At 37.3% G+C, this 14026-nt stretch overlaps 1 protein-coding gene across 2 annotated transcripts; it reads left to right on the top strand.

The window, feature by feature from the left end:
• Positions 1 to 5610: 5610 nt before the first annotated feature.
• Positions 5611 to 13058, top strand: LOC148832947 (uncharacterized). 2 transcript variants are annotated; one of them, XM_088919581.1, is made up of 7 exons: positions 5611 to 5747; positions 7546 to 7673; positions 9707 to 9871; positions 10093 to 10120; positions 10919 to 10950; positions 11246 to 11325; positions 12891 to 13056. In XM_088919581.1, the coding sequence occupies exons 1-6, from the start codon at positions 5708 to 5710 to the stop codon at positions 11318 to 11320; spliced, it is 468 nt and encodes a 155-aa protein (XP_088775707.1). In that variant the 5' UTR covers positions 5611 to 5707; the 3' UTR covers positions 11321 to 11325; positions 12891 to 13056. The 2 variants fall into 2 exon arrangements, with proteins under 2 accessions (XP_088775707.1, XP_088775708.1); XM_088919582.1 differs by lacking the exon at positions 11246 to 11325 and having other exon boundaries at positions 12891 to 13058.
• The last annotated feature ends 968 nt before the right edge of the window (positions 13059 to 14026 follow it).

The following is a 14026-nucleotide window of genomic DNA, read 5'->3' as shown; positions in this document are numbered from 1 at the left end:
TGAAGACGTGGTTTCACTGAAAATAACATACATATTCAAAACCTGAGCAAGTTTAGAAAAGGTGCAGATAGCATTAGAACCCGAATTTGGGGTTCTTAGTGTTACACAGTGTAGATATAGTGAATAGACCCTAATGGCCATTGTGAACTAATTCGGTGTTAAAATCTGGGTGCCAGATTCACAGTGTGGGATGATGGTAAAGGCAGCAAACTGAAATCGGCTGAAGCAGCCAGAGTACTGTTACGTTTCACAATCCTCCTCTAGAGGCGATCCAACTCGTTACTGTTATTGATTCAGTTCCATTATTTCTCGGTGTGTCTTGTGAGTGTTTTGGCTTTATAAGCCTAGTGTCTCCGTTGTTCTGGGTTCAGCACTGGAAGACGGACGTCCGGAGGCCCGCCTATCACCAGGCCTGGATCAGCCTGAGGGCATGGGCCTTCACCATGTGTCCTGGTGTCCTGGTTCACCGGTGTCCTGACCAACTGAGTCTGGGGCTCGGAGCTCCTCGTCCCGTTAAGGTTTTAGTTCTCTGTGTTCCTGGTCTTGGTTCTCCTTCCTGGGGATTTTACCTGTCTTCGTCTCAGATAGATCTCCCGGTTCAAGGAATATGGACTGTGCCCTGACAACCCTTTTGGACCTCCCTGAACTTGGTTGCTTCTGCTTTCCCCCCGTGCACTGCAGTCACCACCCTCTGTCTGTTAACTTGTCTAAGCCTGCTGTTTCTTCCCCTGATGTCCTTCTCCAGACTCTTCCGGATTATACCGTCACGCATAGGGTCTTTACTACATACTTCACGGGAGTCTGACCTGGCTCCCGTGACAAGTACTTCCTCTGAATGAATCTGAGTTCTGTGGTCAACATATCACAAGCTCAAGTTTGAGTCAAGTCACCATTCAGCTGGAACTGGGATTTCCCAAGTGGAGGCATAAGACATTGCATTTATCTCAGTGAAAAACTAACTCCTGTGACTTCCTAGGCTTCTGCAGTGCCTGAAGTGATGTCAGTGAGGGGCATTCCAATCTTCAACAACCCTACTTTGGGTCATTGTGGAACTTGTAGCGTGTCAGAAAATGAGTAGTTACATCATGGGTCAGTGGAACCTGAAGAGACATTCAACACGAAGCACAAGGCAATTATTTTTATTCAATACCTACAAAATTTCGGATCACCATTTCAGGTCCCAAAACCAAATTAACAGGATCTTTCTCGCTTAAGAAGTTGTTTTTCTATTTTTCTATATCGCCACCTGTGTCAGGGATGCTGAATTTTGCTTTGGTGTCACTTGAGACACCTTTAACCATGTTCTACTGGATTTGTATTGTAGAACAGAATCTCTTGTCCTGCTGCATGGTAACAAATCAAATGCGGTACAAAAGCCCCTTATGTACAGAATTGTAAAAATCTGCAATTGGTTTCATCTCTTGTGGGGACACACATTGTTCTTAACTGCCAATGGCACAGTATCCAGGTAAATGTTTTGCTCCATGAGCTCCATTTCCATTTTTGACCATATATTCATTAGAACCATTACAAATGAGGAATCCCATCAGCCCACCTAGTCCAATAATTCCAAACCTCCTTTAAATTGAAACCTGGCATTACCAAGAAAAGGTGATCTCAGATGATGCAACTATAAATATATAGATATATAGATTTATTTTATGCAGCCAAACAAAACTGATTTCACCATGCATGTCCAGATTATAATATTACCTCCTCTGTACTCCATAAACCAGGTGTTTAATTAGGGTTTTCTGTTCTTGGTACTTTTGAGAGGTTTATATCTTGCAGAATAGCCCCTGTAATTTTATTTCTTGTTATTTCAGTCTGCAAAATTTGAAAATTAATACATTCACTCCTGCATTCTGGAGGTTGTTGGTAACAGCTGTTTTAGGGTTATCTGTGATAACACTGATAATTGATTTGTCATCTACTATTCATTTTTTTAGATTTAAAAAATGCAGACCCTACGAGAATTTAAAATGGCCTACTTTTCTTTAATATACAGTTCTTTGGTTTTCATTTTGAAATTTCAACTACAAACATTAAAACCTGAAATCAAAGTGAGACAGATTGATAGGATGCTCAAGGGTCTCTTATAATTGCCCATCAACCTTTATGCCACACATCAGGCCGGTGGGCAAGAAAGCACAACGGACCCAAGAGCAACGGCCAGTACAGGGATCTCCGCTTCGCAGGGAAGGACACAGGACAGAGAATCAAGGACAGAGTAGGGCTGGTCAGTTTGTATCTGGATAGCCTGTAGCTGGGATAGGACAGGGTGTACATCTTTGGGGAGGTCAACGGGGAGAGCACCAGAAAGTGGGAGAAACTGGATCGGGTCTAGAAAGCACAGCAACAGACGGGGTCCTCAGGCAGAGTCTAGGTGTGTCAGGAACAAAGAAACAACCGGCCAAGTCCAGGCAAGCAAGGAAATAAGCACAGGGAAAAGACAGGGAGGACTCCACTGGGAAACACTGACGCAATGCAGAGGAGAAGCTAAGCAGAGCTTAAATACCCAGGGCACCTGATGCAGTATGATGTCTCATTACAACCAGGTGCTCTGAGTGTCTTGTCTCCTCAGCAATCAGTGCAAAGCAGGCAGGTGGGTGGAGGCATGGCCCGAGGCCACTACAGCTGCAGCACACCCTGCTGCAACAACAAACACCTGTCAGTATAGAGACACTTGCCAGCAAAGTGTCTCAATACTGCTACTCTTTCAAAATAAAGAGGTTCAACATTATCAGCTCAATTACTTACTTTTGTTATAAGGCACTATCATTATATGGACACAAATAACAGCAGTGGTAGCAGTGATACTATGTTTTATGTTCTTGTCAGATCTCAGGAGCTAGGCAAGGCATGACCTTGTTTGTACAAGAATGGAAATCTCTAATAAAAACCAGATTGGTACTGTAAGCGGTGCCAATGGACTCATAGGTGGTACCTAGAAACAATGCTAAAATATGGTGACTTGTTATCCTGTGCAATGGTGTATAGAATATGCTATTCTGTAAGTTAGAGTAGAGATGTTGACCTTGATGTCTTGCTAAATAACACTCTGGCCTCCCTAAAGAATCCCCTTAACAGGGAATATTGTTAACAGTGAAAGTATTTTTTTATTTCTCCACCTGCTTTTCTGTGTAGCTGCTGTATTTCAAGTGGATGCTACATTTCAGGGGTGAATGGAACAGGGCTCCTCCAAAATGTAAAGAACTGTGGGATCCTTTGAGATAAAAAATGTTATTAAAATGCAATTGATAACCAAGGACTTATAAAGGGCAAAGCATGTTAAAGGTTCAAAAAGCTTTTAGATTGATTTTACTCATTTCCCGGTTCATCAGATGTGCCAGAATTCCTTGTTAATTATATATATGTATTATTTGCAATCATGGGTGGCACGGTTGCATTGGTACCTTGCAGCACTGGAACCCTGGGTTCAGGTCCAGACCTGGGTTGCTATCTGTGTGGATTTTTATGTTCTCCCTGTGTTTTCATTGGGTGCTTTGGTTTCCTTCCACAGTCATACTGGTACAGTAGGTTAACTGGCTTCTGCGAAAATTGGCCCTTCTCTGACTGTGTGTGTATCTGTGTTGAACTGCTATCCTTTTCCTGTCTAGATCTCGCTGTGCACTTGTTGCTTGCTGAGATACGCTCCCCTGTGACCCTGAATATGTTTGAAACAGAAAAGGATTGGATGGATATACAATAATGTATTTTTTTAAATTAAAGTCCAACTTGCTGTTGTGTTTCTAATTTTCAGTAGTAGACACGGCCACATCAGGATTCAGATAATCCACTTTCTTTTTCATTTTTGTGCCAATTGAGGTACTTGAGGGCCTGTTACAGAATTCAAATGTAGTGCTGTATTTCTTTCAGAGATCCCTGAAAGCACTCCACAGACAGGTATGGCACAAGAGGTGTCCCATCACCTGGCAGACTTACTGTAAAGCCCTTTACACACATTTGGTCCAACCTTCCTGCCTTCCTGCTTGTTAGAATGTCTGTTTGTTTATATAACATCATAAGAAAGGTTACATATGAAAGGAAGCCAGCTGGCCTGTCTAGCGCATTAAGTCGTGAATAGTAAATTGAGCCAAAGACATAAGAATAGTTACAAAGCTTGAGCCATTTCTTGAAAGAAACAAGGCTATTGACTTTAACAATATCTTTGAGTAGCTTGTTCCATACTTCTGCACTTATGTGTCTATTTACTTTTTTCTAGCCCCTGTATAATAATGTATTTTGTCAAGCAAATATAAATGCATTTGTTTTCTAAGCCTCTATTGTATTCTATTTATGCTATTCATGTATGTTTAAACATTTCTTAATTTGAAAATCCTTTGCTGACTGTCATTTAAAACAAATACTACAGTATATACACATATTTTGTTACTTATATTGTTTAATCTTTTTATTTACTCTTTTTATTTTGCCTTCATATGCACTACTATACAAATCACTCTTAAAATTACATATTTGAAGACAAAATATGCATCATGGCTGAATGTAAGACCTTTAAATTTCTAAGGAACAAGTAATAGGTTTATTCCATGCTGAAAAAAGGGAGAAAGAAAACACAACGTTTCGGCCATGGAGCCTTCTTCAGGTGTGAGGTGTAAATCACAGGATTTGTGGCATAGATTCCCAGTTAAACTGGTGCATAATACTATTTTTGTTTTTGGATAGATGACAGTTAAACAGTTAATAATGCCAAGATATGAATGCTGTTGAGGGATATAAGCAACATAGATAAAAACTTAATACTATATATAAATTGGCAAATTACAAAGACAGGGACAGTAATACATGCATACTCTAGGTAAAACAACATAATAGTAAGTTCTCTTTCCCATACATAAATATGAGGATTTCTGTAATAAATGTATTCAGTGGTATTCTGCATCCCACCAAATTCAGTTTGGATATCACCACATGGAAATTCCAATTACCAATAGCAGAATCTGCTACAGTTTGGAACAGAACAATTTCAGTATTTCTGTCAAACCCTGAATTCGAGATACAATTAGACATAAGCTGATGTAGTGGCTTAACTGGTCTGTTTGAGAGAATGAGAGAATGAGATAATATACATAGAAGGCTGTTGAACCCCACTCCATCTTTATGAAACTCCATTTCAGTCATTTGGATAAACCCTAATTAAAAACACATTTAACTTGACCAAAGATTATTTATTAAAAATTAATACTTTGGAGCTGTACTTATCACGTTATACCTTTTACAATATCCGTTATTTTTTCCATATACATGTACTCTGTTAAATAATGCAAGGTGTAATTTAAGGTTATGTGCAATCACACCTCTGATCTAAACACTTTTTGCACGTCCAAAGACTAGAAGTTAAGCATCAGCTAATACGGTTTAACTAATAATACATGATGCAAGCGTTACTTGTTAATCAGATATCTGCAGGTCCGTTCATTTATAAACGGATCTGAAATTGCATCATTTTAAACACAGCACGAGTTCCAGCAATCTCGTGACCGTCTTGTGACTTGTCGTAGGTGGTGTGAGAGCGCACATCCAATTACATTGTTCTTCCGTATCCCACTGTCTGTTGTTATAGGTTGTTGCGTGTGTTACAGTTTCATTTATTTATTTTGATTTTTTCCAGGCTGTATCGCTTTTTATTGACAAACACTGTGGTTTACTCTTACGTTTCCTGCTGTTTACAGTACTTTAGTAGATGATGCATATTTTACAATTCATTTGCCTCTTTAATTCTGGTAAGTTATATATTTTTTTTACATCGAATGTCGCATGGTAGGAGCAAGACATGTGTACGTTTCAATTCTACTATGGTAGTACTAACAAGTATCCGTGTTCGTAGAAATAAAGTCTGTTGTACTTAAACGTAAACGTTTTCTTTTAAAGAGTCGATACTTGCTTCCAGATAGTATTTTTTTATCAGTAACTTTGTTTAAAAATAAGTTTTCTCTTTTTGACATGAATGTACAGATTAAAGCATTTGAGAGTTTTAAGAAACACGTGATCTTAAATCTGTCCAAACGTCAGAATTCCTATGTCTGCCTCTAAACTATTAACATTGCACTTTATCTCAATTGTCGAATTCTGTTCCCCAACAGAATTTGTTGCTGCCTGTCAGTACAGTGCAAATAAAAGTTTGTGAACCCCCAATAAAATTATAATACCCAGATCAAAACAGTCTAAATTTCTTTTAATACCCAAATGGGTTTATATTTGCCAATTTAAGATTTTTTTAAAAAGCAATTGTGTATGAAGTAGAAAAATTGAATATTGTGAAATGATAAGTGAACCCCTAGTTTACCTAGCATGATTAAATGGGTAATTAGAATCCTGTGGTGGAATAATTGGGTTACAATTGGTCTTCATCATACAGTTCAGTGGAAACACCATACCATCATCAAAAGAGATTACAGAGAACCTCAAATAAAGAGTAGTTGATGCCATCAGTCCGGATAGGGTTACAAAACCATTTCTAACATTTCTAAACATTTGGGGTTCCATCCACCTACTGTCATACAGTCTATAAATGGTAAATATTCCTGGCAAGATCCCCACATGAGTAGAGTAGAAAGTCAGCCAGGAAGTCACAAGAAACCACAAAGTAATACATCTGCAGGCTTCTCTTTTGTCGCAGCTCATGCCTCAACTGCCAGTAAAAGACAGAATGGGAAAGTTTTCCTTGGAACATAGCTAGAAAGAAATCACCATTCTTTAAAACCAGTAATCTCAGGTTTACCACAGAGCATCGAGCCGATCTACAGAACTACTGGAAGAAAGTTCTCTGGACAGATGAGTTGAGAGTTTAACTTCTTGACCACAATGAGAATTATTTTGTGTGGTGAAAACCAAATACGTTTGGTTTTCACCACACAACCAATAAGTTCGTCCAGCAGACAAACTATATCAACAACAGAATAGCTGAAGAAGAAATTTTGCATTTTGGAATGGCCAAGTCAAAGTCTTGTCCTAAACCCCATTGAAACGTTATCAATCTGAATCATCTGTGCTTATAAGTAAATCTTTAAATGACACTGATCTGAAGCAGTTCTGCGAGGAAGAATGGGCCACAATTACTAAAAGCAGATGTAAGAGACTTATAAACAGTTACAGAAAGTGTCTATCTTTTCTGCTTCAGGAGGTGCCATCAGTTACTGAATCTAAGGGTCATTTTCTTAAATATTCTGACCAATCTAGGGGTTCACAAACTTCTCCTTGACAGTGTATAACTCATTTATTGATAAATTATCTTTGAAACACTAAACAATCACTAGGTGAGAGGTAGAACTTACCGGTTCAAGAGATCCTTAATTTCTTCAAGTGTAGTCTGACATTGTCAAATGAATGAGAAGATTTTTTTTTCAGAAATTGTGAAAGTATTAATGGAAGTACTGCAGTTTTGTAGAGGTTAAAGTCCAGCTACAGCTCCTCCTTGGAATTTCACACTCATTTATTGACCATGTGAATTTGAAATCTTGTGAAAGCGGGCTAAAACAAATGCTTGGTTGACTCCTTTGAACATCCCCTTTTCTGTTTTAGTTTGGCTTTGCTCTGCAATAAAAGAGATATTAACCACTTACACCTGTGAAAGTGGCATCAGGACCCAGGTTGCTTCCTGGACTGATTCCAGAAGAGAATGTCATCAAACATGGACCGTGGCTAAGAGCGTGGGTATTTTGCGTCTGATGTCACTGTCTTCATATTGTTACTCTCTCACTTTCAATAACCACTTACCCAATTCAGGGTCACAGTGGCCCAGAGCCTTCCCCGAGAAGCACTGGGCGCAAGCCAGGAGACACCCTGGACACACAGGACACACACACACCAAGGCCAATTTTACAGAAGTCAATTAACTTTCCAGTATGTGGGAGGAAACTGGAGCCACCAGTGGAAACGCAGGGTGAACATGCAAACTCCACTTACATGGCAACCCAGGAATTGAACAACACTGCTTAGCAGCAATGCTAACCAGAGTGCAACTGTGCCGCCTCAACTTCATATCATATCATTATATAAAATGCAGAATTAAAGTGTCATTTTTTTAATGTGAATTTTACTGATGTGGCATTGAGAAAATTCTCTGGAAGTGATGTATCGATCATAATATTGTTCCAAAGAAGGGGGTTACAAGAATAGTGAAAATCAGGAAATGAAGGAGTAGATTAATCAATACATAAATTAAATAATCATAACCTCCAACATGTAAAGATTTTTGCCAAGAATTTACCACAGGAGTTGGTATAGTTAGAGGCACACAAATTCGTTGTTCTCTGGCACAGCTTTGATGAAAAGAGGAACAATTCAGGCACATGGGGTTAAATAGATACTTATTAATAAGGACAATACACAAACTAAACTTAACACAATATATTGCTATTTACAAATTTACAAATAAAGTCCCAGAGGCCTAACATCCATACCAGCCAGAAAAAAACCCAGACTGTTACCAAACTCTTATATAAGGCCTACAAAGGCCTTATATAAATACATTTAAGCGGTGGTTAAATCTCCATGATCTAAAAATGCACTCACTAACCAGAAAAGGCTGTTACACAGGAAAACAGGAGTTTCACAGAACCACGGAAAAGTAACACAGATCAAATACTCGGCTCCAAACTGGTCTCCTAGGGTGCTCTGGAAAAAGGAGCACTCGCCTTTCTCTTTCTCTGTTGTCTTTTGTCTTGCTCTCCCTTCCATTACACTCTCTTCTTCACTCTGCCCCTGTGTTCTGCTGTACCTGCCTGTTTTATGCCCTGTTCCTGGACTGTTGATTGACGCTTAATGATGTACAGAAACTCAATTAACTAAGGTAAACTATGACACTGAATCACGGATCACTGAATCTGGGACACTTGCATCTCGGCAAACATCCGCTTGCTTTGAAGCTGGGAATGTTGAGATTAGCCAGGTGTTAACCGTTTGTATCTAGATTCTCTTCATAAGAATATATGTTTTCAATTCAGTGTTATTTTTACAGTCTTACAGATAAAAATACACATGCTTCCTCTGGGCAGTTTGTTTCTGTCTCAGACATGCATCAGAAAACTGAAATCAAATTGAGGAGAGGGTGTGAGGACAAATCATGGCTCTAAAAATCTCTAAAGGGCGTAACCTTTACCCACAGGAACATCTGTGCTGTAGCTCTGTAGAGGATTTATTTCCCTAATGTGAAGACACATGCAGTATTGCAACTTGACTTGCTGTAGAGCCTTTGAAGATGGTGTAGACCATTTCTTAATCTGCTGGTGTTTACTCATTTACCTTAAAATCAAACACATTGAATTTTAACGCAAGTGGTTTCAAATTTATCCAACTGTAACCATCTAATACTGTACAAATCTTTTGATGATAAAAACTGTTGCTGATCACAGATATAGCCAAAACATGTCAATGACGTGAAATGCTCTCAAACATTTTTATGTTAGAGCTTTTCGGGTCATGTACTGTATAAAACCCATCTTTACCACATTCATGATAATTTATTACATGTATTGCATTCATGCGCCATTCATTAAATTCAGTAGTTTTAGTTTATAGTTCAAATAGGTTTGATTTATATTTTAAAAAATGATTAAAAATAAAAAACTTAATTTTATAAACTATTTATTGAAACCAACCCCTAATGATGTCGGGCAGCACATTAATTGCTAATGTCTTTGTTTGTTTTTTTTTATCACAATCTTTCTGCTTTTCTTTATAGAACCAAGTTATTGGGGAATACGAGGAAAATCGGCAACCAGGATGCATCCTTCCATGTAAAGACCTACAGTCAGGAAAAATTAAGATAGATGATTGCGTGGATCTGGAACTTACAGTGGTCTGCACTTCAGATGAACCCGACTCTGACAAGATAAAGACAATTTATGTATGTAAAAGTAATCTACTGTATGCACTTATGTATCGTGCTACATACTCTATAGGTGTGATATACTGTAATAATTTACTATCCTGCTTTATAATAATATAAATAATCTTTTTAAAAATAAAACTAAGTTGGTCTGAATGGTAAATTCATTGGTTTTAGTGAAAAGGGATTAGTAAGGATGTTTATCTTAAAAAATGATATATTCATGGGTTTTTTTTCAGGTGGAGGAAACACATGTGTTCTTTCGTGGTATGTATTTTTCTTGGTGGGAGGTGGTGTTTGCTCTGCAGTAGATGCCAGTGGTTAATCCATGTTTGGTTACTACAGTATATGTACAGTAGTTACAATCCACACTTTATATCAGACCAAAATCAGGTCGAAAATTGTTGTGCAGCGTTGGATCAGCCACACTGCCAGCATGTGTAGCACAGAGGTGTAGCTCACTGGTATATCATGTGTCTTGGAGTTCAGCTGTACAAATGACAAGATAATGTCATTTTGATTGTTTTTCTTGTGCTCAGACTGCCTAACACGTGGCTGAATACAATTTTGGTCTAATCCACACTTCTCACAGAAGAATAATGTGGTTTCAAACAGTTTAGTGAATATAAAAAAAATTCCTTAAGAATGGAGGGATGTACCGTATGTAAGAAACCACAAAAAGCGTGTTATAAATACAGAGGATTCCCATAAAATATTACATCATGTAGCATGTGAAACTGTCTGTACCTCATTTTTTTCCACTGTATAATTTTTCAAGAAGTTTGTCTAAAAAATGTAGGGCAATTGAGGGCTTCTCAAAATGTACTTTTTTGTCATATATAAATGACAAAATCAATATAATCAATATTATATTGATTTATATTGATATAAATCAATATAAGTATAATACTTAAAGCTTTTCGGCACAGTTATCTGAATACATTATACCTGGTCTAAAAACTGTACAACTTATTGTTTTCATAATAGGAATTACGTGTAGTTTCTTTTTGCTGCTTATACTGTACCTCATTTTGCTATTCTTAAATCTTTTTTTTTTCCTTCCAGCCAATAGACCCCGTGCCTACAACAGAGTAGAGGTAAGTACTTTATCAGAAATAATGTAATAAAATAATGTAATTGCAATACAAATAGAACATTCTTCAAGGCGCTACTTCTTCAAGGCGCTACTTGGGTATATGGGTCATACTGTACATAGATAGTCAACATGGCCATTCTGGTAGTCAGTTCTTGAAATACTACTGATGTATTTAATTTTATCTACTGTAGCACATTATGAGGAAATGGGAAACCAATTGCCTTATTTGATTTTATTTTCTTTCTGATTATTACTGAAATACCAGAATAAATGGTGTGACTTTCTGGTTTTTGTAGGGTATATTTCACTTACACTGGATGGCTGTTGCTGTAATGATTGGGGTTGGATGGGCAATCTTTTTTAATACCTAGGACATGTAAGTAGCTTTTTCCTGTTACATTTGCATCCTGCTGTGTTCGAGATCCATACTTAATTTCATTTTTCCTGTTACATTTGCATCCTGCTGGGTTCAAGATCCATGCTTAATTTCATTTTTCACTTAATAACACTTTTCAACCAGGGCAAGAACTGTGGTTTATAAAAACACAGGTCCTCACAGTATATAGGCCTTTAAACGTTACTAGGCCAATTATCTTGCACTGCACATTCTACTTTTTCTTGCTCATGTAAGTAAGTCGCTCTGGATAGGTGGCACAGTATATCTGTACAGTCCTCAGTAGTAGAACTGTGGAAGCCTCTTTGTACTAAGCACTTTGCATTTCTATCAGCCATGACTTATGAGCGTGGAACTTTAATTTTTCTCCACAAACACATGCATAAACTTATTAATATGGATATCCAGATATTTCACTAGCACTATAAATTAGCACTTCAAAGCATTTAGTTAGAGGGTTTTTAGCACTGTAGTTCCTCAAAATGTTCCCTGTGGCCCAGTTTTGTACTTATTTTAATTTCTGTTGCTCCATCATTTTCAGTTCTTACATTACACTTGTCTGCGTAGGCCAATACTTTATATGAACAAGCAGAGGTTAATTCCATGCTGTAAAGAAGAAACATATTTCAGCTGTGGAGCCTTCTTCATACCTAATAAACTCTTGACCTTCCAAAAGACCTTCATTCTGCTTTTTAGTGTGGAATTAACTTCTGTTATTCCTTTGCAGTTTGTGTATTTTCTTCTTCAAACCTGCAGATATTGTATTTGGATAATAAAATTTTAAATTATACTCAGGAAAAAAAAAGGAAGTTTTGCAATGGGTTTACTAAAACCATTTAGTGTTTGGTTTTGTAAACCAGTGACATTATGCTTCAGAGAATTTACTGCATTCTGCCAGGTCATCCAGGGCTGCTTCTTATCAGTAGGGAAGTAGGCATCTCTGGAACTTGATGGCTGGAGTGCTATAGAATATTAATAAGAACATCAGAAAGGTTACAATTTAGAACAGGCATTTCAGATAATCTGACTTGTTTGGACACTAGGATTTTGCGGGATTATTTCAATTAGTAACAGATTGATCTCTGAATAATGAAATGACTTGTGATTAAAATAATATTTTCAATTACATAAACAAGATCAGAGATGAAATGAAAATCACGAGGATCTTGCAACCCTTGATAACTGAAGATGTATGTCCGCTCAACACCAGGGATGTCCAATTTAGGTCCCAGAAAGTCCTTTTGTTACCATCACTCCTTTTGTTTTAGTTTCAGTTCAACTCATAACAGCCTAAGTCAGCTGATTTTTTTGCTTAATTGAACTGATGTAAGAACTTTCCCCAATTCTTTAGAGATGTGTGTGTTTTACTGAGATCTAAGTAACATTCGGTTTCTACAGAAAACAAATTTCGAAAACATTTTTCATGAGGAAAAGAGGTCATTTTAAATAGACTAAGTAGTCTGAATCACGCATGAGAATGTGAAATTGTAAAGATTTTCAAGAACTAGGTTAAGTATTAAATCACTAATTTTCATCTTATTTTGCAGGTCCTGAATGTGTTTTGGAGATGATTCTACTGGCATTCTTAGATGAAGAGAAGTACTGTATCTCTTCTGAAACTTGTGAATGGGGTGTTTTTAAAGAGAAAATACTTGCACTTTGTGTCTCTTGGGGGAATTCCAAATAGTTCAGATAAGAAAAAGGGAAAAAAGAGTGGTCACACTTTATATCATTCATGAGCTTTTTGCTGACTATTCCTTGGAACAGAATGACATCTTTTCCAAGGGAAAAAAAATACACACAAGTCATTTTAATCAACATTGATGAAAAGAATGTAGTCCATTCAAAACACAAACTATACTGTACAAAACGTGTATGGATACAATAACAAGAAACAATCGTGGTTTCTCATATGTAAAGACAAGCAAACATACTGGGATGGAAATAAATATTGTTGAAATGGTTAATAATCTACAAAGGCACCAACTTGAAAACATGCTCTTATTCATCTGGTTTTTTATATACCAACCAGGATATAATTAAGGGAACACATGCTGCAAAACTATAGTGTGTTAATTTTAGATTTTAAATCTAAATACAATTTTAGGATGGCTGATTATGAGGGGGAGCTCACAGCGTTACAGTGGTTTTACAGTTAATGTTTTGCCTGCCATGCCATAGGACTGATATTGTAGTCTTGGTGTCAAAGAAGAGCAACAAGAATATCTCCTGGTCTAAGTTCATAGATAACACAAGAAGGATAAGGCAGCTATTCAATCTAGGTTTGAGTCTAGGATAGAGGAGATTTAAGTATATAAGATCCTAAAGGGATGGAGCTACAGTATGGCTGGCCCAGGGGACTATTTCAACACTCTGTAGGAAAACAGTACAGTTCCCCTGCAGAGTAGAAACTAAAATGGAGTCAATTTAGGACAGAATAAGATAGGTTTAAAGTCATAGGTACATATTCACTTACTATAGCTGCAAAACTACCAAATGGGTAAGATGGACCACATGGCCTCTTGTTTGTAGTTTTCTTACATTGTCAAGAGTTTTTCATTCTCAAATGTTCAAAAACTATTTTAAAATGATTGTGAAATGAGTTTATTAAGCACAGTAGTGCATGTACAGTATTCCTGTAGAAGAACACTGGAATTAGTGTATTTTTATACATATGAATATA

This window comes from Atractosteus spatula, chromosome 6 (genome assembly GCF_055471065.1).
Source record: "Atractosteus spatula isolate fAtrSpa1 chromosome 6, fAtrSpa1.hap1, whole genome shotgun sequence".
NCBI classification, from domain to species: Eukaryota; Metazoa; Chordata; class Actinopteri; order Semionotiformes; family Lepisosteidae; genus Atractosteus; species Atractosteus spatula.
This window is presented reverse-complemented; position numbering and strand designations above follow the sequence as displayed.

Bases quoted from the DNA above. Each gene is read 5' to 3' on its own strand.
- LOC148832947 (XM_088919581.1), top strand. From the start codon at position 5,708: ATGATGCATATTTTACAATTCATTTGCCTCTTTAATTCTG. The intron at 10,121-10,918 runs GTATGTATTTTT...TTTTCCTTCCAG, and splicing joins AACACATGTGTTCTTTCGTG to CCAATAGACCCCGTGCCTAC. The intron at 10,951-11,245 runs GTAAGTACTTTA...TGGTTTTTGTAG, and splicing joins GTGCCTACAACAGAGTAGAG to GGTATATTTCACTTACACTG.